Here is a 25,111-nt window from a genome sequence, read left to right as displayed (position 1 = left end):
ACACAGATTCAGACGTAGGCATAACAGATCACTCACCCCGTGCATCACCACTCAGTGCTCCATCTTACCATCAGCTGGGCCGAGCATCTTTACGCAGACTCCACCCCATCCCTCCTCATTGCCAACAGAGTGTGTACACACCTAGGTTTTCACTCCCAACTTAAACTTCAATCACTGGTCTTCAGGAAACCAATTACATTATAAACAATAAAATAAACCAAAGTAGGTTTTAAAAGTCCGATCTGGTTGAAATGCTTGTTAACACCTAATACATTACAATGCATATACAGTGTATTCTTATACACTGTCTGTATTGTAGGTTACGCTTTTCAAAAATTACAAAATGTAATTGTTCATTGCAAAATGTTGCATGGTGCTGAAATTCTTTGTATTTTATTTCAATTATCTTGTTTAATTGTTTTTTTCTTGGCACTGCAGAAGAATATTGCACACTACAGAGATATCGGAAGACTGCATCATGTATTTTACCTTTATCTAAGCATACAACATACAATTTTTAATTCAACATAATTAAAATGTGAAAGGATGTGCTTGGCCTTTATCGTGTGACTAAGAGCAACGTTGCCAGAATGTTGAATAAAGTTAGAAACCCTCTTGGTAGTGTGAACCCTACAACATTACTTTATACTGTACATCCTGCAGGATTTACTTTGATTAGTTGCTATCATGCTAAGTGTGTCTTAGGATATTCTGCCATCTTCAGGGAAGGACTGGGATTAGGCAAATGCGCTCTAAAGCCTGGAAAGCAAAAGGAAAATTGGATTTAATACCTGCTGCTACCGTGTGGGAATATGAAAGACTCCAAGAGTGAAACTGTAATAGTGACAGCAGAGTTTAAACACTTTATTCAGTCTCTGCATGAAAAAAAGTCTTCAGTTCCATGTGGGATTGAGTTCTTGTTCTTATAATTTAGTCAGGGCCAAAAGTTAGAGGTACTTGACATTTAAAAGTATAGAATAGAATAGAGTATAGAACCAAATGAGGAATTTCAATGATGGATATTTTAAAGTCCTCATGTCAGTTTCCCTGAATAAGAGTGTCTGTCAAATGATGTAAATGTAAACACCCTGATGAATGTGTGTTCTGATGAAGAGATTTCTGTGTAGCTCTGTCCTGTAATGTTGTGTTGGTGTCCCCCTTCATCATTGTTCATCAGTTTCTTCCTGCCCTCCATTACAAACCTGCTGGGTTTAATTATACAGCAGGGGGGCATAAGGAGGTTAGAGGGGAGTAGGAGGATAAGAGAGTGAGGGATACAGAATGAACGATATAGACAAACACAGAGGGTAGAAGAAGGGAAGAGCAAATTTTTACTCTGAGTGACATTCCTCCATCACTGCTGCAAGCCACTATATATTCTTCTTCTCTTTAAACACACACACACAGTGATCATCAGTCCTCGGTGGTGGCTGTTAAAAGTGCCGTAATTGTAGTGTATGCATTGGTGTGTGTGTGCGCGTGCATGTCTAAGGACCATTAAGCGGCAATTAGATTGCATACTCTTCACAGTGACAAATTGTAGCTCCATCGATTGGACAACTTCCCCCCCCAAAAATAACCTGCCGCTGATTGTGGTGCGGCTGCCCGTTGTCTGTAATCTAATGAGAGGGTGCTGTGCCGAGATTGCACAGGGAAAAAGGGAATGCTCCCATTAATTTCCTCTTCCAAGCCTCAAGTTTTCATGGATTAATCAATGTTAACCTACTTTATCAAAGACACTTATTTTACAGAGACAGAGGTCTGGGGCTTTTCTCTGACAACAGGGTCAATATGGAGGAGATATTTCACATGGTGTGTGTGTGTGTGTGTGTGTGTCTCTGTAAAGTTTAAACACCCACTTGGAAAGCACACCTCATTAAGGCTCTTTAGACTTAGTTCTTGTAAGATTGTATGAAAACTGAAGATTCATACTGTGAAGAACGTAACACGCAATAACAGTCAGAGTTATATAGATGTAGTGTTTGTAGTGCATGGGAAGTGTTTGCTAATGTCAAGGATTTCTTCCGAAATTACAGAAATAAGCAGAAAAAAAGTCATGAAACGTCTGCTTGCTAGTTGTCCGTATGTTGGAGAGAACCCACCCAAGCCAATAAATTATTTACCCAGAATATGAACATGATTCATCATGTAATGAACAAAGTTCATTAAGTGATGTATGACTTTGTGATGCCCATTTCTCACAGGTCACCCAATCACTTTCAGCATCTCAGGACCACATTTAAAGCATTTATCAGACGCCCTTATCCAGAGCGACTTACAATCAGTAGTTACAGGGACAGTCCCCCTGGAGACACTTAGGGTTAAGTGTCTTGCTCAGGGACACAATGGTAGTAAGTTGGATTTGAACCTGGATCTCCTGGTTCATAGGCGAGTGTGTTACCCACTTGGCTACTACCACCCACGTCTGCTACTATACCATGCATGCAGATCACTTGTGTATTAGTGAGAGTGAAGGGATTGTATTGTGATACACAGCACAGCACATGGTGCACACAACGAAATGTGTCCTCTTTTGCTTCCCTTAGTGAGCAGTGGGCAGCCATGACAGGCACCCGGGGAGTGGCAACCTTCTGATTGCGGGGCCGCTTCCTTAACCGCTAGGCCACCACTGCCACTAATTCAAGTAGTCTCTTTTGTGAACTAGTGGATCTGACACTCCTAACTCGCATCTCATATAGCGGCTCACAAATATCCCCCTCTGAGTTTTCCCCACCTTTCTCCTACCTCATTCAAGGCCTTACATATACACTGCAGGAGCAACCAGACTGCAGACTCCACTCAGAGCTAGACTCGTCACTGTGTGTGTTTGTGTGTGTGTTTATGAGTAAATGGGTGTGCTTATATGAACCTGCATGTGTAAGTGCATTTCTTTCCATTGATCTGTGCATTTCATTGCACAGATGTGTGGGTGTATTTTTGTGGTATAGAGACACTGAAGACAGATGAATGAATAGAAAATGAGAGGAGAGGAGAAGAGAAGAGAGGAGAGGAGAAGGGGATGACATTTTCCAGCCTAAGGGTGGGTCTGATGTCTGTTTGTTTTGGTTTATATGTTCTGGACATCTGCAGATGATGTCTCACAGAGGTCAGGAACAGGACGAACAGCGCAATACCCCTTCATTTCCTCATATTCCCTTCACTCTCTTTTTGTACGTAGAAGTGGAGAAATGCAGCAGGTTCAAGTCGATACAGCTTGCCGCTTCAGCCTTCATTTACTGAGCTACATTAAGAGTGAGAATGGTGCTGGAGATCAACAACTCTGCTAATCACATGTACACCCACCCACGTATCCATACACAAATACAGATTTATCCAGAAATATGCACACACTAATGGTCTCTCAAAAATAAGAGGGTCGGACATGTACCCAGATACACTTTTATAATGGCATCATTTCAAAAGGGTCAAAAAGGCTCGGCTATTTTCTTTGGTAGCTGTTGTTGGTAGCTTTCTTTGTCCTGCCTTGTCCTTGTGCCAGCTGTGCCACTAGCCTCCCCGTCACCTTTTCCCATGTCGAGTTCTACTGTTCTACTTTAATACAGTTTCACACTGCTCACATCTTCTAGTGTTCCATTATTATCGTCTAATGTCTTCCAAACGTTTGTTGTCACGATGTTTGTGTTTGCCTTGCAACCTATCTTAACATTAATGTGGTGGGTCTCACGATAGAGAGAAACTGTAGACGCTGAGAAGACTGGTAGCATAGTAGCCACATTCAAATTATGTTACGGGTTTGTTACGGTTTGCACTGCAATACTAAAGACTGAGGCTCATTTGTATAGCGTTGGATCTCATTAGACCTCACCACTCTGTCACAAATGCTAATAACCATTTGTATAATAGTACATGCTACAATTATATGTATTATAAGTGTTAAATAAATGTACAACGATCGTGCAGCTATTTCGTTTGCGGATATTATTGTGGCACTTTAAAAGTTGAAGAGCATGGGGAGTGTTCATGGATGTCACCTTCGACAGTTCTTGGCAGAGACCTTTGTCCTGAGATACTGTGTCTGTGATGTCTGCCAATGCAGGAGAATAGAGCAAAGAGCAGGGAGGAGATGTGATGCCATGCATGAGGTAGTTTAGATGAAGAAGTAGGGTGCCTGAGACCTGTCAATCAAAAAGGTCTCGCCATGACACAAATAAAATCTGTTCCTCGGCAATAATTTTCTATGACTGAACATTACAGTAAACTTAACCTTAACACCCAGAGGCAAATATTTTGTCTCATTTATGCTTTTTTATTTTTGGAATTCCTAATCTTAGTGAGGAACCCTGCTTTCAGTGACAATTAATTTGTTCCTCATTAATCTGTTAAATACAAGAACACAGAGACATACACTTACAGGCACACACACACACACTTGTGTTTGGCCACCACTGGTGCTCTGCTGCAGCGCTGCTGTAATTAAGGCTCTCGCTGTGGCGGTTCTGTCCAGCGCTGTGCCTCACAAGACCCTCATTATGAAAGCTGAGTGTTTAGGTGTCCCGCTTGGCGCTTGAGACTTATTTAAGACGCTGTGTGTGAATGATTTTGTGCTTATGAGCTGCCCGGCGCTTTGTCTAAAACAGCCACACTGGGGATAATTTGTGCTTAGGTGTCCTGGTTTGTGCCTGAGCGGTGCTGCGGTCATTTAGACCGTGATTTATCTGGGATCGGGAGCTGGGTGTGCTGTGGCCTGCCTCGGTGTTCTCAGTGGCTTTTTGATGATTAGCGTATAGTGAACTAGCGCACAACGTCATATCTATTTTTGTGCAAAATAGAAGGCAAAAACAGACACGGCGGCTAAAAAGCAATTACCAAAAAAGGTAACTCAGGCTTAGGTGGGTTCACAGCGACAGTGGACAGATAAAGACTGGGTACGAAAGGGGGGTATTTATATACACTGGGATCAGCCAACACAGTCAGGATAATGAGGGGACATGAGACAGCGGCATGGAAAAAACCCCAGAGTGCCATCATGATGGGGACATGACAGCTACATTGTGACTGCGGATATGCGCCACTTTTCATAAACAGTGCATAAAACAGTGCAATAAATCAACACAGTGTCCATAATTCATGCTGAGTGGACAGAATGATTTATAAGGCAACATAGACCATAACATAGCAACGCATCTTATCAACGCCATGTTAAAAACTCTTGTTCTACAATCACTACCATGGTTAAGCAGTACTACACAACAGGGGCTGCTGTTCTGAGAGAAATCAGCAGTTATTTTGTGCATTTAAATAACGTAATTGTTTGACCTTTGTTATTTCTCTCAATACAGTGAATAAATACAGCAAACAATAAAAACCCTGATACGTTAGCGTTAATGGAAGCTTCACATAGACTGCATTCTATAGCTGCTCCCATTATATAATCCATTCTGAGATAAATATATACACTCTGCGGTTTTGTTTAATGTCGGGACGGAGTTAATCGTCCGTACCTGTGGGTATTACCTTCTGGATGGAGCGTGTCCTGACAGGAACTGAAATATGACACATCATACACAATAGGAGTGCTCATGCAGAGTGTTTTCAGAGGTGTTTGTATTGTGCGAGATAGAAGAGACACTGATTTATGCACTCAGCTCTTCCTGTGAAAGCTGTTAATGACGAATGAAGGCATTCAGAGACTGTGCTTAATAGTTTAAAGCAGTAGCATTAGGAACGTCTTGTTTTTTCAGCTGCACTTTGGTGCTTCCTTTAAAGAAAAAAAAAAAGTAGTAGTATACGGAAATGCGTAAAAACCTTCATCCCCAAATGCAACCACTGTGACCAAACAAAGTGTTCTGAAAAGTCATAATATATGGGGCGGGTCATTTTTATAATTGGTGGGACTTTGTGCCGAGGTCAAAGTTCACATCTCTCTCTCAATCTGAAAAGTGCTGAGCGATTCTCTGCTCCAGTTGCTGCGGAGTGTGCCTCGACAGCCCTGGCTTCAGGAGACAGGGCCTTCAAACACAACACAGATTCAAAAACTATGGGGGAAGGGATTTCCTCCTCCTTTTTTCATATTTAATCATAATCTAGGTGCTGGAAATACAGTGGTTTTACCGTTTTATTTATTTATAAAAGTCTCTGCAATGGTACATACTCCGCCTTAGTCAAAAATATAAATGGTTTTCAGTCTCAAGATTTTTTCTGCTCTCCTTTAATACGATCCTTTAAAAATAGAGCTCCCAGTGGTTTAGCCAAGTCCAGCTGAACTGCAGATGGGCATATCATCCAGCATTCATTATTTATTCCACTTAAATAAAAATATTTAGAGGCCCGGGGGACCGAATTAGAAGCTGGAAGATGCCTTCACAGGGCCGAGCGCAGATAAACATTTAGATGGCCATGCTGACTGCAGCACAAGAGGAGAAGAAGTTCAGAGACTCGACAAGGATGTGGGTTTATGTATGGCAGCGTCCAAAGCCTGAAACTAAGTGACCTCAAACCGACACGGCGGACGGAGCTAAACTGTCTGTCAGAAGGTCAACACTGTTAATGTCCGACTGAATTACCTCTGGTGGCCCTGCCTGTCTGCCAGCGGGCCATTAGTTTTTTTTTGGGTTGGGTGATGCATTGCTCAATGAAATATTGTTATTTTGAGCATTTATATCTGGCTGACTGACGAGTCTATAAACCAGTTTTAATATTGTATTGCTTGTTTTCTGTAATCAGTTCAGGAAGTCAGTGGCGATTTTGCTAAAATAAATATATAATTTGGGGTGACATCTCTGAGCAATTGGGAAATATCTCTTGGGATGAGTTGAGGGTCTAGCAGCCTTGTCAGTAACAAACATTAACCAACTGACCCTTAAGGTCACTGGTTCAATCAAGACACCCTGCGAAAATCTCCTTGGGGGGCGTTTGGTTAGCGAATATAGCTTTAGATAAGATTGTGAGCTGAATTGGAATACATTGCTAATATCTGTATGGTAAGCAGTTTTAAAACGTTCAGCATTTCTTATAGTTAAATTAGAATGGTATGCACATTAGATGGTAAAATCTCTTTGTCTTTTTTGCGCACATTTTTGAAATAGGCTGAGATGGCAAGGCGCCCGCCTCCCTTCTACCGCTTCCCAGAGCTTCACTTGAGATCCTAAAGCTGGCATCTCTTCACTTTTAAGCCTTGAGCTGGTCGTATTTAAACATTGACGGGTGAGAGAGGCACAGCCTGACTACACGGCAGCCGAGTCAGAGGACTTCAGTACAGTCCCATCATGCATTTTCCTTCCCGAAAGTGTGTATTCAGTTGTGACAAACACAGGGACGTGATCCATCTTCCTTTAGATTCAGAAGAGCGAAGTACAGATGAGCAGGAGGAGGGCTGGGAAGACGCTTGGCATGTCGGCTGGCTGATTTACATTTAAATGAAAAGCCGGCGGTCACATGACCAAGACCCTGGTCTACAGCAGTGGTCAGAGCTGATTGGAGAGACAGCAGGCATGAAGGCTGGGATGATAACAAATGAGCTTATTTTCCATCCGCCGCTTGGCCAATAGCAGCTGGCGCTGCTCCCTCTGATGATGCGTTTCCTGTATTCTCTCACACACAGGAAATGAAGGACACAGGTTTGGCACTTTGAATTTGTCACTGTCCTGACATCGAATTAACACTAGTGAAATGGGGTGTGTATGTGTGTGTGTGTGTGTGTGTGTGTCACTCTCTCCATTTCACTCCCTTTCTGTCAACACATTACCCAGAAATTATTACAGTCTGTCAAATATAAAGTTCAGCCAGTGAAGGAGATGGTGTGTGGATGTGTTTGTGTGTGTTTGAGAGCAAGAGAGACAGAAGGACAGAGCCAAAGTCAAATACAGGAGAAACTTTTCTTTCCATATTGTATCACATCCCTGACATGAACATCTGAGTGTGTTCATGTCAGGGAACACAAGTGTAATTCACCTCCCTCATTCATACACACACACACACACACACACACACACGCACACAAGCACTTGATTTAGTGCCAATACATTGTTCCCTCTTGCATATCTTTTCTCAGCACCCTCACACCACCAAGATGGGCTTATAATCCCACAAGAACAGATGACGTGCTCCAGACAGAAACGAGGTGTAAAAGCCACCCATGCTCTTATTCAAAATAGGACTTAAAATATTTGCCTAAAATGTACTTGCCCAGCTAAATGATTATGATTAGAGATCAGGAAGTACAATCTCTCCACTGTTAAACACAGATGAAGCACTTTCCTCCATTAACAGTCATATTCCAGCAATAAACGAACACAAATGAATAGTGGAAGGTGTCCCTCAGACCATCTTTCATTCACATTAAACATGTTTTGGTGGCAGAGTAATTACAGGTCACACGCAATGTTGACATAAAAAAATGAATTCATCCGATAAAAAATGAACTTCAGTCATTTCAGTCCGAATTGTCAGGAGATGACATCTACCAAATTTTTGCATTCAGATGCCGTTAATCTTGAGTTTCTTAGGAATCTGTATTGCATGCGGTTTCTGAGATAAAGAACATAATAAGCATTTGTTGTTTCTGTTGTCTGAGCTGCTCTGTACCGCTCCAGCACTCTTGTGTGTTTCTGCTTAATTAATGTCCCGTGTGTAGGAGAGAATCGACAATGTGTAATGTGTTTGCATGAGCGTACAGCGGTCGCCATAGGGAGGACTTTTTGACATTACAGAAAGATGTGAGTGAAACCCTTGGGTTTTAAAAGATGCTGCTGTTAGTGGATTATATAACAACATGGATGTTGAATTTTGGGATTTTTTGTGGTCATAATGTGAAGGATGTGTATGTGGGCCCAAAAAAGTCAGTCCTGTTTTGCATAGCAGAGAGCTCTGGGTCTCTTTTTCTTCAAGTTATAATCCGGTGTGACAGCTGTGTCTTTTTAATGCAAACATATATGCATAAGCCTCTGGCAAAAATTCAGACACACGCGCGCGCACACACACACATACACACATACACACACACACACAAACACACACACACACACACACATACCCACCCTTAGGGCATGGCCATAGACGTGTATGGCCTTGGTTTGCTGTGTGTGTGTGATCTAGATTAAGGGTGTGTGTGTGTGTGTGTGTGTCAGCACATGCTGCTGCAGATGTTCTGCTCCTATGGAGGTAAATTCATCTGAAGGAGACCCATCAAGGCGAATGTGTTTTATCCTCCTCCAGCTCCGCTGCGTGCAGTTGATGTCGGCACTGATAGGAAACAGCCGCTCCTGATGAAAGCGTGGAAGTATCTGTGTGTGTGATTGAAAAGTTATCCACCGACTTCTCGCCTCTATCACCCCAATCTGATAGCTGGACTGACAGGCCCTAGCGGGGAGTCTCATATCTGGCAATCAAGGAAAAAGAAAAAGTTGGAATCTTGGTAAACATGTCAGTGAGAAGAGATACTGATCAATTTTTCCTGAAATACAGAAGCACATGGTGAAAACTCTGAAGAACGTTCAGAAACCAGTGTGTGTGTGTGTCTGTGTGTGCGCGTGTGTGTGGGAGGGGTTTAGAAAACTTACAGTGGCTGCCGAATCAGAAGGCTTTACATTATATTGAAAACCGTGTAGTAAGCTGGCCTTAAGGAAGAAATAAATAAAGAGCCAAGAGACAAATATGCCAGTATATTGATAGGGCGCGATGGCCCTAAACAAAGCACTTAAATGGGCCATTATGCTGTATCAGAGCCAGTGAAAGTGTTTATGCTCAGTTCCCCTCTCAATACAAACAGCTTCAAGTGTCAGCTTATGTTTACCCTTGAAGTGTCAGTTTATGGTAATAAAGATTTGCTCCACTCTCCCAATAACAATGCACGGCTACAGAGACATTACATTTTATTTCTATCTAAACATCTGCCTGCATGTTAAGAGAGGACCACACTTTGGCATTTGTTGCCTTCAAGTGAAACGTAGCCCACCCACTCTCTGAACAGCATCTCTCAAGCCTGACTGTTAGATTAAGCTCTTAATCATGGAGTAATGGCATGTGATGTCATCTTTATGAAGTCAACTGGACCTCAATTAGCTGTTTGAGCCAAGTCGTCAACAGAACAGCATTATCAAGTATTTTTCCATTTAGGCTGAACAGCAATATATTTGCTATGTGACATACCTTTTAAACCCTACCTTTTCATTGTGTTATTGCATCTAGGCTTGCTTCAAAACACACCAGTTTATTATAATCACCTTGGGCCAGAAGGTACACAATAGAGATGATGGACTCTTTTGAGAGCTTCCTCTGTAGAAATCTATTACTTTTCAATGTATTTCTGATTTTTTAGAATTGTTATGAAAAGGCATATTTAACTTCATGTAGTAGCAATTGCTTATGGTCAAGCACAGTCCAGGAATCAGCACCATAAACATCTTATGTTTTATTATATCTGAGTTATTAATTCAGTAACTGTGAATGAAATAAGTATATGCAATGTGAATATGGACTAATCTAGAATTATGTAAGGAGTAGTGCATTCATTATTTTACTGGTCAGTAAGTGTGACTCGTAAGTTGATGGGGTAGTAATTCATGCAATTTCTAATCCAAATCTGCAAATATGTGCACAAATAATGTCATAATCAGTGCTTGCTCTTTTCAGGTGTGATGATAAATTAGATTTTGGAGTCACAAGTCACGGCCCTGATGCTGAACATTCATTTCTTTAATCGTTATACAGCAGCTGAGGTGATGGAGTCCAGAAATGTTCATCTTTGAAAATGACAGCTCCGTCAGTCGCCTTCCATTAAAATATCATCACGCCATCACGCCTAATCTGATGACCTCCATTAAAAACCACAGCTTCCTGCTCAAATTAAAACCTGTCATCAAATTAAAAGCTCACCAACATTTTGTCATTACCAGCATGACAAGGTCACAAGAGTTTCATAATGTCTGCCATAAGGTGTCATGAATGTTCATGCCATTCAGTGTCAGATAACACGTGCTACAACAAGCACAGAAGTATGTGCTCTAATGTGCTGATGATGTTCATTTGTATTTCTTAGACTCGACTTAACTCACCTATCTTATGTACTGTGCTCTAGTAGGTTATTTAACACACACAGCATGTGATGGTAGGGGTGGTACTAGAGGGTGGTAGTAGCCTAGTGGGTAACACACTCGCCTATGAACCAGAAGACCCAGGTTCAATCCCACTTACTACCATTGTGTCCCTGAACAAGACACTTAACCCTAAGTTGCTCCAGGGGGGGACTGTCCCTGTAACTACTGATTGTAAGTCGCTCTGGATAAGGGAGTCTGATAAATGCCGTAAATGTAAATGATTGTACAGTGATGTAATAGTAATGACACATGCAAAAACTCACACACACACATTCACCTTTCTTAAGACAACACTCTTTTGAGTCTTATACTTTTATACTTATTGAAAACATAAACCTTATAATGTGACTATGGAATTACATACGTAACAGTCTGCTTTTAAAGCCTGGCCACATCTACTTCAGAGTAATCTGTCAGTCCAGAGTAATTACTCCTGTGCTGTATTTGCGCTGGATTGCACTTTGCTCATATTGCTAAGCAAATATTTGATTTCCATTTGAATTTTCTTTTGTGGTTTGAATGTATGCATGCCCACGCAAAGCAGCTAATTTTATTTAACTTCCGAATCCGAGGATGGGAAGGCTGTGCTGCAGGAATGTGTAAATGAACAGCGGGAAAGTCCAAACAATACACGCTGAACAGCGGAATAAGGTTTTCCCCAGAGCTATTCTACATTTTGCTATGTAGACATTTTGGTGCGCTGGATTTCATATTTATGAGTATGAAATGGTACAGCATAAAAAGGCCAACTATTGAGAAACAGCCGCCCTGCTGCACCCCTGGGCTTCGTACTTTTGCTCCTCCTCTCATACTTCCTCACACTTTTGTCCTTTCCTTTGCCTTCTGGGTCTCACTTCCTCTTCTTCTCACATTCATTCTCACACTTTCACTCTTGCAATCTTCACCTCTCACTATTTTCGCCTCTCACACGCACACACTCAATCTAGATCTGTACTGTGAAGAATGTTAGAATGTTGTCTGTCTTGTTCTCAGTCATGACATGCTTGTTTTGTCTATGCTGATTTTATTTTACGTAGTAGTAGCAGGTTTTTATAGTCATTTATATCACGTACACATTACATAGTAACGTTCCTCCGGTGCCATGGTGCAGCACAACAGCAGAACAGGACAAAAGTAGGACAACAAGTCACAGTCAGCCAGTTCCATCTGCTGGTGCTTCCTTGTATGAAACTGAATGCCGATAAACCTTGTTTAGAATTTACTGAGCAAAGGGGCTTCACCTCCCCTAATCTTTATCTCAATATTAATTTATTTTCAGAGCACCCTGCTCTCAGTATCAGTATTATGTAGACATCTTGGTGTCACGCCCACCCCCAATCAGGCAGATAGAAATATCGGTGCTTCTTTCCAAATAAAACCAGCAACCAGGATTAGTATTGTATTCCTGTTTACTAACTAAATAGAACAACATGTTATAGTGTAACTATTGAAATGAAAAAGGAATATGGTTGCATTGGCATACATAATTATACTTGTAAGAGTTAGGCTTACTAAAATTTTAAACCAAATTTTGAGCCAACAAAAAAGCCCTCCTCGCTTCTCATGCTATAAAAGATATATGTGCATTGTGAAATTACATAATTGTAAAGCACGGAGAGAGATGCGAAGACACAGCCATTCTTATCGTTAACTTACTTCAAAACGATTCCTTGACAACGGCAACTGTGTGTATATTTCGGAGTGATGGTGCTTCAAATGCTTTGCTAAATTTGTTGTGCTGCTTGCTTTGATAGTAACAACTTTGAAGCACTTCTTGCAAATGGGCTTGTCCACATCTTTTGGGTTTCCCCATTCATATGTTTGAATACAAATCACTTCTAGACAGTGCTCTTTTTTGCAAGGTTGGTGCTACAAAATTAATGGTGCAATGCCTGCTGAACATTGTTGTAGTCAGCTGTCAATTTTTACAGGGATAGCATTGTAAATATCTGAATTGCAATTTTGTATGGAAGGTTAGGATGATGACTGAAGACATATTCAAACATATTGTTATAGAAAGAATATTTAGGGATCTTTCATCATTAACATTTTTCTGTGGTGACTATTATTAGACATATTGCACTGTACTTACGGATGAATACACTGACACCAGATCAGCACAGAGTAAATTGTTACTGACTCTCAGCTTCTTCTTGATACGTTGGTCTGAAGCTGAGGACAGCTCACACTTAGCTACTGCTTTAAAACGATTCTCTGTTTGCTTCAATTTGAGCCATGTGAGGAGAGAATGCGATCAATATGTTCTTTAATTCCACTGAGTGTCGTTTCAGACTACAGACCCTGGGTTCAGCCCCAGCTATCGAGTCGTTGACCTTTGGAAGCCTCGCTTTGCCATTGATTTCCAGCAGGACCCTTTTCAGAATGGACTGTAAGACTGGAGGGGGATGAGAAGGATTTCAGGACATTTGGAACCTTCTAAGAACTTATTTTGTAATTTTAAATGCATCTTTTTGGCCACTGAGTGAAAAAGTTGAGGGAATGGTCCAGAAAGGTCAGGCCTATTCATGCTGTGAACCAGCATTTCAATTTTCACCCCACAGAATCAATGTAGAGACATAAACAAGCAAATCAAGCAACTAATATCTTGGATTTTACATTTATACACTTTACAAGTATAACTTCAGCAAATATTTTTTAATGAGTATGAGTGCTTTTACTGGTCTGCAAATGATTACTGCTCTGCAAAATTATGTAAATCTGTCATTTCTGTTTTTATTTGAAGAGCACTGAGCACTCTTGTATTAAATTATATGGGTGTGTGACTCCAGAAAGTCACTCACCAGAGACCCAAAGAATTGACTCCATTTTATGTCATAGGGTCTCGGAGGGCTGTAGGTTCAGCTTTGTACGGTGTTCACCGCAGCGTTTCTGTCCTTTTTTATGGCTTTGACAAATGAAGGCTGTTGTATTGATCACAGGGCAATCTGGCCCTTCTTTGTGCGACCGTAACTCCTCTTAACAACTCAGCCATTACATGCAAGACAAAGAATTGAAGCACGCGGGATGCCCTTAACCACACAAAAGAGACACTCCCAAAGGTTGGAGGTCACTGCTGCGAGATGTCACACAGCAGATTAATTTACCCCAAGGTGTTAATGGAGGTCAGTGTGGGACTGCCTGAAAAGGGGACTTTCACCGTACATATATCACTATTTGGTCTAGGGTTTTGCCAGCAAGAACAGCGCTCTTTGTGTAGCTCAGAGCTGATCTGACGGTTAGGACAGTCAGCAACTGGGAGTGGAAGTCACTTACTCAAAAATATACTGCCAAATGGCCCATGGAAGTGAATGGTGTTAAGACGCTTAATTGTGCAATAGTGATGAAGACATATCTCACAAGGGGGTAGTTGTTCTAAAGATGGAACTGTAGCGGAATTAACGTGTTTCAATTATGCATTAATTACTGTATTATTATTATAAAGTTAGTTCTGGTAATAAAATATGATTGAACCATGTTGGACAAATGTGGATTTAATTGCAAACCTGACTGCAGATTTGCATGTACTATTGTATTGCTTAATTTTATTACTGTTAATTAATAGTTAATAAGAATGAATACACACTATGTCTTTCTTTATTTTTACCAGGAAAATCTGAAAGGTTTGTAATGATACTGCGCAAGTTGTGTTGCTCTCAAATTCACCAAGAGTAACACTTTGAGACACATTAAGTACGACTGGGTGCAATTCTCGAGTCGGAAAATAGCCAGATTACAATTAAACTGTCGGAATGTACCATAAAATCGGATCCCTGACCAACCACTAAGAGTGAAGATGGATAGTTAGGCGTCTGGTGTAACAGATGGTTGGTTAGGGATCTCAGGATCACAGATGGCACAAATTAAAATTGACCTCAGGACAACTCACATCAGTGTGCTCATCATGATAGGATCTGCTTTTGCTGTGACTGATGTTTTCAGGAATGATGTAGAACACCTATTCAGAATTAAAGCACAATTATTCCCCCTTTATGCTTGAATCATATATTCACATTATTATACAAAACATTTCAAATGTCACTGGCCTTGTGCATCCATTGGTCCACTTGACACAGATGTGGAGCCAAACACCCTCTAGTTGTCCAGTTGTTCTACAATATCTGTATGTCCATATATATTTTTTAACAAACTATATTCAGAATTGCATGAAACTGGTTATAGAATCAGTTAGGGTCTTTTGGACAAAGACAACTTTGACCACATACACTTAGATAGACTTACAATTCTTTTACACACATCCTGATTGTAATATATTTTTTTTTAAATCAAGCCTAGGAAGTACTGTTGTAGAACCAAAGCAAAAATAGGAAGTGACTATGTTGCTTTTTGGTATGGACTGGTCTCTTTCATCATCTGTCTCTGCTGTGACACTTTGCTGTCTGGCTGTGAGTGCGGCACTGGCTAAGGGGGATGTCAGTGAATCTGTGGAGGAGATCCACAGGAAAGCTTCCATAGGCAGATGGAGGGGCGTTCTGTCTTTCTTTATTCTTGAAATATCTAAGATTTGTAGTTACAGTTTCATCCATACAAAATGCTGGAGTGTTCACCCTTCGTGTGCTTGTGTGCCTTCTGGAAAATTGCAAGCTGCAGGGTATTGCTAATAGGTTATCATGGAGCTCTGGAGAGCTGTTCTCTGTGGACATCTGCAAAGCCTTAGACAGATGCATGCGTGTGTGTGTGTGTGTGTGTGTGTGTGTGTGTGTGATTGTGGTAATGTCAAGTATGATGGGTCAAAAAGCAGGAACTGTTCCCAGCTGGTTATTGTTTAAAGAGCTAAATTTAAGAACTGCTAATGGACAATCAGCACACACATACAAAAATCTTCTTTACACTGAAATAAAGACCACTGGTAATAAATACATAACATATATGAAAGTGAAAGCGAAGTGATTGTCACATGTGATACACAGCAGCACAGCACACGGTGCACACAGTGAAATTTGTCCTCTTTAACCCATCACCCTGAGTGAGCAGTGGGCAGCCATGAAAGGTGCCCAGGGAGCAGTGTGTGGGGACAGTGCTTTGCTCAGTGGCACCTCAGTGGCACCTTGGCGGATCGGGATTCGAACCGGCAACCTTCTGATTATGGGGCCGCTTCCTTAACCGCTAGGCCACCACTGCCCTAAACACATACACATAACACATAACAAACACATACACACACACACACACACACACATATATGAAAATTAATACAGCCTCACCAATCATCACAAAAACTGTGCACTTAGTGCAGTACATGAAAATAATTCCAATATTCTTCTATGATTGTTTACAATGCATCGTACTTTCACTGAATAGGCTTAAAGTCCATAATGAGATGCAGCCCCCCTGCCACTGAAACGGATTACTGTAAAGGTCACACTGCTGCAGGATGCATTAGGTTAGGTAACAGTTTGAGCCTTTGTAGGACCACAGAGTACCAGGGTCACTGCTGCCGTAACAGGTACATCCTTCAACCATCTGCAGAAAATGGTCAAGGAACAGGAGAATTTCCCATTTGCATTAAAACCCACCATGTCCTCTGCTATAATTAAATGAGGTACAAACGACCACTGACAACAATAAAGAGAATTCTCTTAGCAATACCTTTGAACTATTTGGTATTTTGCTAATTAGCTATGTTTACTGTACAGAGACAACAGGGAGGATGCATCTAATTATCGGATGTGACACAGTTGGCCTGCTTCTTTATTTCCCTGAGCAAGAAGGAGTCATCTGATGACTCCTGGATATGCTGTAAATATCTTACACCTTGGTGAGACAAAGGATTTCAAAAGGTTTTAAAACCTTGACAAAGGTGAGACAAAGGATTTGACCCCAAATGACCATTCAGTGTGAAACATTATATTGTACTTTTGAACCCTTTTCCCCCGCATATTTTTTTGTTAGAAGTTACAAAGCACCATATTTTACTCTCATGTATAGTACTTTCGTCTACATGAGAACATGACATGGCAGCTTCTACCTGATGCCACATCTGCTAAGATGATGGTTTGTTTTTAAAGATTTTAAACTGTGGCAAATGGTAATTATACTAAAGAAATATCACATACATAGATTTGTCGAACCCACCTGGGTACACACGCTCCTTTTATTTTTTGTGTGTGTGTTTTATGAACTATTCTTTTATGGTAATGCGTGATGACAAGGGCCTGGTGATGTCAGCAGCAGATTTTTATTGTCTGGGTCTGCGTGTGGCTCTTTAATTCACAGAGATGAATGCGGCTCCCTCTTTTCTTTTATGGAGGGATGAGGATGTTTCCTCTGCCTCCCTCTCGCTTTCTCTCCGGCTCTACAGAGGCCTGAGTGATGTGTTCTCATTAGAGTCGGTGTGAGCTCCTCTTCAGGGCTTCAGGCCCCTTCCTACCTCCAGCTTCCACTCATGAGTCAAAGCCCTACGTGCAGTCACCGTGACAACCGCCTGGGAAAGTCTTTTATCAGCGGTGTAGCGATGTTGCCAGGGGCTACCACATAGTTCACCTGCTGTTCTGACCCCCCTTTCTATCCCGCTCTCCCTATTTCCTTTTATTTTTATTTCATTATTTCCATCTCTATTTTCAGTCACCCGCTCTGCGCGGTAAATATGGATTTAACACCGGAAAGAAAGCAGGAGTCAACAACTGGGGCTCTGACTTCTTTCACAATGACTTTATTTCCAGCCCAGTGTTAATTAGGATCAGGTAATTGTTAAGATTTTAATGAAGCTTGTGGAAGAAAAACGTTTCGGGGTTGTGGGGTTCTGGTGTAATCCAGGTGGAGTTTGAGCAAAACTCTAGAACATCTCTGTATCTCTTTGTTTTGCTGTGTTTAAGTATATAATGTCATTTTATTAGTACTTACAGAGAATGCTTGCCCCCCCTCCCATCACTCCTAGACTTCTCCAGGGAGAAGAGAAAGCCCTTGAAAGATATGAGATTTGCACTGGCTGATAATCTTATCAAAATTCAATCAGCATTTTGCATTCATGCATTTATCAGATTACATTTTCAGGAAGAAGGGTGGGGGGGCAGTGTTGTTCCTCCGAGACAGCAGGCCTGCGTGGATTTATTAGACGCTGCCAGAAACAGTACTTAAAGAGCAAGACTCATCACTGTCCGTTGGAGTAAACAAATCATCTTCAGCCGCATCTTCGGGGGGCTCCTGCGCCCTGCCGATCTGCTTCAGCGTCTGTGCTCTTTATTCATGAAACGAAGATGGGGGGAAACATGCGCGCGCAAAGAGCTTCATGCTTTAGTGGCCTGGAAAGACAGAACAGCAAAACAAAATTCTGCCTCAACCAGAAAACAATAAGAGCGAAGCATCACTGGCAAATAAAACATGACTGAGCCCGACGATGCTATTTCTATTTGTTAGAAATAAGTTAGGGCAGCTGGCTTGATATAGGAGGATATTGAGTCTACAATATTATACATTATTACATATTGATTATGTGTAACTACTGATATGCAACAAGATATTCCTGAACCCAACCCTACCTCTAAAAATGATCAATTATAACATAATCAGATATGTTTGGATTGAAAATAATAAACAAACATAAAATGTAGGCCCAGGACTTAAATATATATGTATGTGTTACAGCAATGCTTCATTTGGAAAGGAAAAAGTCACAAAGTGACACAATGACCATGCTTTTTGAGGAAAACAGCACACCAGTACATAAGTAATACATGTAAAGATCAAGATCCAGGCAGACTCCGCTCTGGCTGCAGTTCCATGTCAAGTTTCACATTTTCAGTGTCTGGTTCCTTGCATTCAAAATAGTTTAAATGGGATAATGAATGGTTTACTAGTATGAGCTCCACATCCAATACCCCACCCCACATATTATAAAATGTTGATATAAAAAGTGAAGTGATTGTCACATGTGATACACAGCAGCACAGCACACGATGCACACAGTGACATTTGCCCTCTGCATTTAACCGATCACCCTGAGTGAGCAGTGGGCAGCCATGACAGGCGCCCGGGGAGCAGTGTGTGGGGACGGTGCTTTGCTCAGTGGCACCTCAGTGGCACCTTGGCGGATCGGGATTTGAACCGGCAACCTTCTGATTACAGGGCCGCTTCCTTAACCGCTAGGCCACCACATATCAACCAAAAAACAGTAAATGTAAGTAAAACAGTAATATTTACTGCTGAGCAGTTGTGGTCCAGAGATGCTCAGGTCACATGGGATTTATGTAGATTTTGCAAACAAAAAGCTGAGTGCTGACTAGGTATGTGAGTGTACTATATTTCAAACCGCTTTGTAAGGGCTGAAGGGGATTCGTTTTTCTGCCCCCCACTGAGTTCTTAGCAAGATAAAATTAGAAAAGAAAAAGAGTGAGTATGGGTTGTGTGTGTGTTAGCTCAGGTTGCAGGGCTGTGAAACATGCTGGACCCATTGATTTGTTGGCACACTGCAGTGGGAAAGTTTAAATTTGAAAAAAGCTCGCACACACAGGCACACACAGGCACACACAGATGTGTTTTCAGCCTGAGCACAAGTCTTATCTCAGCAGCGCTGCCATTTTTCTGGATGTTTTTTACTTATTTAAAGTGTGACTTGGCATTACTGGCAAATTGTCTATCTCGCATATTTCTTTTCTGTCCCTCTGACTGACACACACACACACACACTCACACACACACTCACTCAATCCATGCTGGAGAGATCAATGGCAGGCCATCGATTTTGCCTCGGCTCACGCCACATTTCATTAGGCTGCTTCCTCCCTAACTATCACACATGCACGCACACACACACACACACGCACAAATTCACTCACCGACTTTCACACACTCTCTCTCTCTCTCTCTCTCTCTCACACACACACACACACATTTTATATATATTTTATGTCTGTGTTATTTCTACCGATAAGTTAACAAGACCTTGATTTTGTGGCCCTATATAAATTAAGATTTTCTTTTTTTATTGTCCCAGCAAAATAAAGTCCTTTTAAAAAGGCCTTTATAAATAAGCATATACCTGTGGGGACCGGACAGTAGTGTCAGGCCGTTCTATCTTCCTATCACATATGCACACAGACACACACACACACACACACACACACACACACACACACACACACACACACACACACACAGTTTTTCAACTGAATGAACACACAGCACATGAGCCCAAACACACACATGCGTATCTTTACTTTCTCAACACACACTTTGGCACAGAGTGGCGTGTTAACCTGTGTGTCCTTCTTCTGTTTTACAGATGACTCGACCCATCCAGGTGAAGCCGGCAGACAGCGAGAGCCGTGGAGGTAGAGATCTATTTATTTTACCTGTGTAATCGCCTCCACATCTCTTCCTCTGGTTTTCTTTACCTCATATATGATGAATCTTGTGTGTAGGCTGAAGAGATGGAAGGTATCTCTGTTTGTGTGTGTGTGTGTGTGTGCATGTATGTGTGTATTTTAGTGTCTGGCTGCCTGCCCCTGGAGCTTGCATTAGCATTACACTGTAAATTAAAAAGTCATTAGATGCCAGCGTTGGACAACGGGCCGAAAGCGAACAGCTCTCACAGCCTTTGTTAAATATACGAGCATGAGAGAGAGAGAGAGAGAGAGAGAGAGAGAGAGAGCGAGAGAGAGGAAGAGGGAGCACACGTCAATAAACTCATGGGCCTCAGGGCTGAATTCAGTTTTCTGCCTGAAGCCCGAGAGCTCCTCCACTAGCTGTGTGTGTTGGTTTGTATGAGCAGCTGTGAAGATTTGTCCCTGATTTCAGCCTCTCTGAGTGCAGGGACTCTGAATAACACTGAGTGTCACCTCCCTGTATGAGCACAGTCCCATCATAAGCAATCATTGCTGCTTTAAATTTGCTTATCTTAAACAAAGGCATGACTTCATTGTTGAAGAGAAAATACCCTGCTGCGCTTCAAACAAACAAAAAAACACGAAACCTTATACTGTTTTACTTGTATGACTGGGAAGAAGATCTTAGATGGAGCTGATGGGGAGATACAATCAGACCGTTCTGTTGTACAGCGAACAGAGAACAGGCCCACCTGACTCGAATCCCTCAGGTCTGCAAGCTACACTAAAGATCTTATCATCAAATTAGACCCAACCGGGTCAAGATGTCAGCAGAAGCCGGTAAAGGAGTCACAGCAAAACTCAACAAAACCCATCCTGCTGTTCATCTTTGATCAACTAAAGATTTCCTCTTCAGAGCTGCAGTTGCAGTCCAAAACAGCAGGAGTTTATTTAGTGGGATTTAAACATGACAATGACAATGGAAATTGAGCAGCACACGTAATCCAGTCACGGCAACAAGAAAAGTTCTCTTTCCATTGACACCACGTGGAACTGAGTTAATCTGCTCTTGTTTGGCAAACCATCCCCTTGTCAGATATGTTTTTGTGTCTCGGTATGACAGCAACTTCCAAAGTGATTGTCCAAAGTCTCTAATATTGTTTTCTGAATCCCGTTGTCTCCCCTCTCAGCATCCAAGGGATTAAGGTCAAAATATGGCAATAAAGGGAGTGTGCGCAAGGAAACTTAAGTGTAAATATTGCTCAGCATGCAGGGCTTTTGATGGAAGAGGAGTCGTGTTAGTGATGGGGTGGGTATGTCATTAATGTTGCCTCAACAGTTTCCAAGGGCTTTTTCTTCTTTTTTTTTATCAGCAGTAATATTTGAAAGGTTGAACATTAAATACCATTATTGACCAGTTAATTAGATTTGAAAATATTTTCCTGTTTTCATTCCAAAATTTCATTTCCTTTGCCATTTTATTTATGTATCTTATCTTGGTACCTGCCGATATCACTCCGTAATACTTGTCAGGAAAAGTTGCACAGTACCTTTTATTTCAGAGTAGAGAAGGTAATGTATGGCAGTCATGACAGGTCTGCCAGTTCAGCTCCTCCTCAGTGCGGGTTGGGAGCCAAGTCATGGCCTTTAAAATCCTTCTGAAGACTTAAGTTCTCAATGATTTTGTTCCTTTCAGTCCCATTACGGTCTGCCTTGCCCCACATCTCTGGTCTCTGATCTCTACCTGGTGTTAATCTGCACTGTTCTCAGCATTTTTCTGTGTGTGTGTGTGTGTGTGTGTGTGTGTGCATATTTCTGGGTACATTTACTCTCATAGATGTATATATATTGACATTTATGGCATTTATCAGTCGCCCTTATCCAGAGTGACTTACAAACAGTAGTTGCAGGGACAGTCCCCCTGCAGCAGCTTGGCGTTAAGTGTCTTGCTCAGGGACACAACGGTAGTAAGTGGGGTTTGAACCTGGGTCTTGTGGTTCATAGGCGAGTGTTTTACCTACTAAGCTACTACCACCCTATTGGTGATAAATCATCACTTTTTTTAGAGTGCGTGTTGGTTTGCATGGTTGTCTCCCTGCAGTGTGGAGTAGTTTAAATGAAAATGTATATTTGAATCAGGGTTTTTAACATTTAGTTTGAGTATGAATGGCAACTGCTCTGTGTGTGTACTGGTTTATATAACACCTATTTAAATATTTCAAGAGTTACTGTGTGTGGCATGTGTATGTGTGATCACATGAACTCTTAGTATTCTGTTTTTAAATGAGGTCTTTTAACTTTTAGCACCTTTAACTGTGTTTTAAACCCGGTGGGTTGTGTGTGACATCGGTAGAGTGAGGGAGGTTTCTGTGCTTTTGTGACATGGCCTGTATGGTACCCAGCTCTGTCCGGTGAGGATTCATGCACGACTCCCTAAAACCAAGCGGCTGTGATAGCAGGGCTGCTAACGGATGACAGTCAGGTTCAAAGCGTTACAGAAAATGCTGAAGCAGGTACAGTTTGGGATGAAAGGAGTTCAAGCAAGCAGTGGTTTGAAGCTGCTGTAGATTTGGATGGCCAAATAAATAAAGACCTTTAAAGCAGCAAACACACAAACAAGCAAAGATACTCTTGTGACTCACAAACCAAAGATTCAACAGGAAAAAAAAATCGCATTCACACACCACACATTCAGAAGAATAGTTTCATACAATAAAGAACGGTGAATTGGGTGTGCAGGCTATGTAAAGATCCATGTAATAAGAATGTGCTTATTAATTTGGGATGGAGGCAGCTACAGTAAATGCACTTATTTTTTTAGAATTAAGTTCAGCACACAGGTAAAAGAGTTATTTCACTTTACTTATTTGCTGTCTTCATGTGGGATCTGTAATTTGTGACTTAGGAGTAGTCTATTTGTGGTTAGAGAACATTCACCGAGTCCAAAAAAGCTATGTTGTTTGTGGCACTCGAAAACATTACAACTTACAGCAACTACTGTCCCTGCCATGGTCTTGTCAGATACCTGATTGATTTGATACAAATCATTCAAAAAGTTGGCAAAATGTTTGCAAAACTGTTTTAAATGAGAAATAAGTTCCTCAGTATCTATGATCAACATGGGTTACCCTGAAACATTCTTGCCCAATCATGAATAGCATTGAACATAATTATTTTATTGGCTTATTGAAGATGTTTAGGCTATAAATGTAATAAAATCTTCTGTTAGTACAAACAAACATTTAAAGCATTACAGTCTACACATTTATTACTCACTTTATTACTTACTATTTTACTCAGTTGCATTAATGCAGGAAATTTGTGGTGCATATTTGGGTCTGTCACAAGTCCAGTGCATTAACCCCATTAAACCCCAGAAATCAGCCCTGTTTTATTTTACTGCAACAGCATTTATATTTAATAAATGTACATAATAAAACATGTAAAAGTGTTTGGATGTTCACTGACTGGTTGTAGAAATATAATAGCTGATTGTGGTACGTCAAGTGAGCACCCAGGACAGCTCTGTATTTCAGGACCTGGGACAGCACTGTATTTCAAAGCCTACTCCGGTTCTACCAGGAATCCAAAGTGTAATTATGTGAGAGCAGGTCATCCTGACTCAGAGAGTTCAAGACTGCCATGACCAGTTCATGCACTGCGTTCATTATTTAGACTCATTTTTAAGTCTCAGTACATAACAAATGACACGTCGTGTTCAAGCCATATATGTAGTGTAATGAAATGGTCCAAATTAAGTTAGAAGAATTCACCTCATGTTACCTAAAGATGTAATTTGAAACTGTTGAAAATCAATATTGGTTCCACATCATTGCCACCAATAATAAACATAGAAACAGTATTGATTCTGAATCTTCTTACCCAGCTGGAACAGCATTAAGCTGAACTGTACGCTTTTAGCCTGAGTGAAGCCGACGTGTCTCAGTGTTAGAGGAATAATTACAGGAGCCCCTCTACGTAGAGCTTCTACCCGGACTGTGTCTCTGGAGAGGGCTCGCTGGCCTGATCTTCTGTCAGATCTGCTTTCTCTGTGTGGATGGAGATGAGGAGACAGCTGCGAGAGAGAAAGACTGGTGGAAGTGAGTCGATTCAGAGTGCTGAGTGTCACCTCAAACATTATTTGCATCAAATCCTTTCTTTTTTTCTTTCTTTCTTTCTTTCTTTCTTTCTTGTTGCAACATGCTCTGTGTCTCAGCAAAAATATCTTTATTTATGGGGTAAATCATTTTCCTTCAGTTCACATTATAAAGGGCAGTACTGTTTTGATTTTTCATTGTTGCCAAGCCCTTGAAGTTTTGTCAGCCCCCCCCTCTCTCACACATACACACTCATCCACACACACACATTCACACTTCCACTCTGTCTCTCTCCTTGAGGCCAGCTGTATACATTATTCATGGTAAGTTCAACCAGCCCAAAATACATTTCAATCAGGCCTGCCTGTGAGCGCTGTCACTCACTTGTGTGTGTGTGTGTGTGTCTGAGAGAGAGAGAGAAGTAGTGTGTTTTTATGTCTAAGCCACCAGCACTTCTCAGATCTGTTCGGGTTTGGGTTTGTTTTCATTTTTGCACCAAAATACCCATAATTGCAGAATACAAATGAGGTTGATAAAAGCTCTGTGTGTTTGTGGAGAGCACGTCTGGTCGCACAACAAACTACACATTTGCATAAAGAAGGAAAGTGTGGAGACTGAAGACACGGTACTCTGATTTTCATTTTTGTTAGTGCTTTTATAATGGTGTGATAATGGTTTG

General features: G+C 41.3%; 1 protein-coding gene across 6 annotated transcripts in view; it reads left to right on the top strand.

Annotated features, from left to right (window-relative positions):
• Positions 1-25,111, top strand: part of LOC114789111 (CUGBP Elav-like family member 5) — a 106,833-nt gene that overhangs the window by 38,259 nt on the left and 43,463 nt on the right. For all 6 annotated transcript variants that reach the window (XR_003749619.1, XR_003749618.1, XM_028978201.1 and 3 more), the window contains one exon: positions 20,293-20,341. Coding sequence is in view for 4 of the 6 variants with exons in the window: in XM_028978201.1 (XP_028834034.1) it covers positions 20,293-20,341 (49 nt within the window). In the remaining 2 variants the exon portion in view is untranslated. The remainder of the gene's footprint in view (positions 1-20,292; positions 20,342-25,111) is intronic.

This window comes from Denticeps clupeoides, chromosome 4 (genome assembly GCF_900700375.1).
Source record: "Denticeps clupeoides chromosome 4, fDenClu1.1, whole genome shotgun sequence".
Classification (NCBI taxonomy): domain Eukaryota; kingdom Metazoa; phylum Chordata; class Actinopteri; order Clupeiformes; family Denticipitidae; genus Denticeps; species Denticeps clupeoides.
This window is presented reverse-complemented; position numbering and strand designations above follow the sequence as displayed.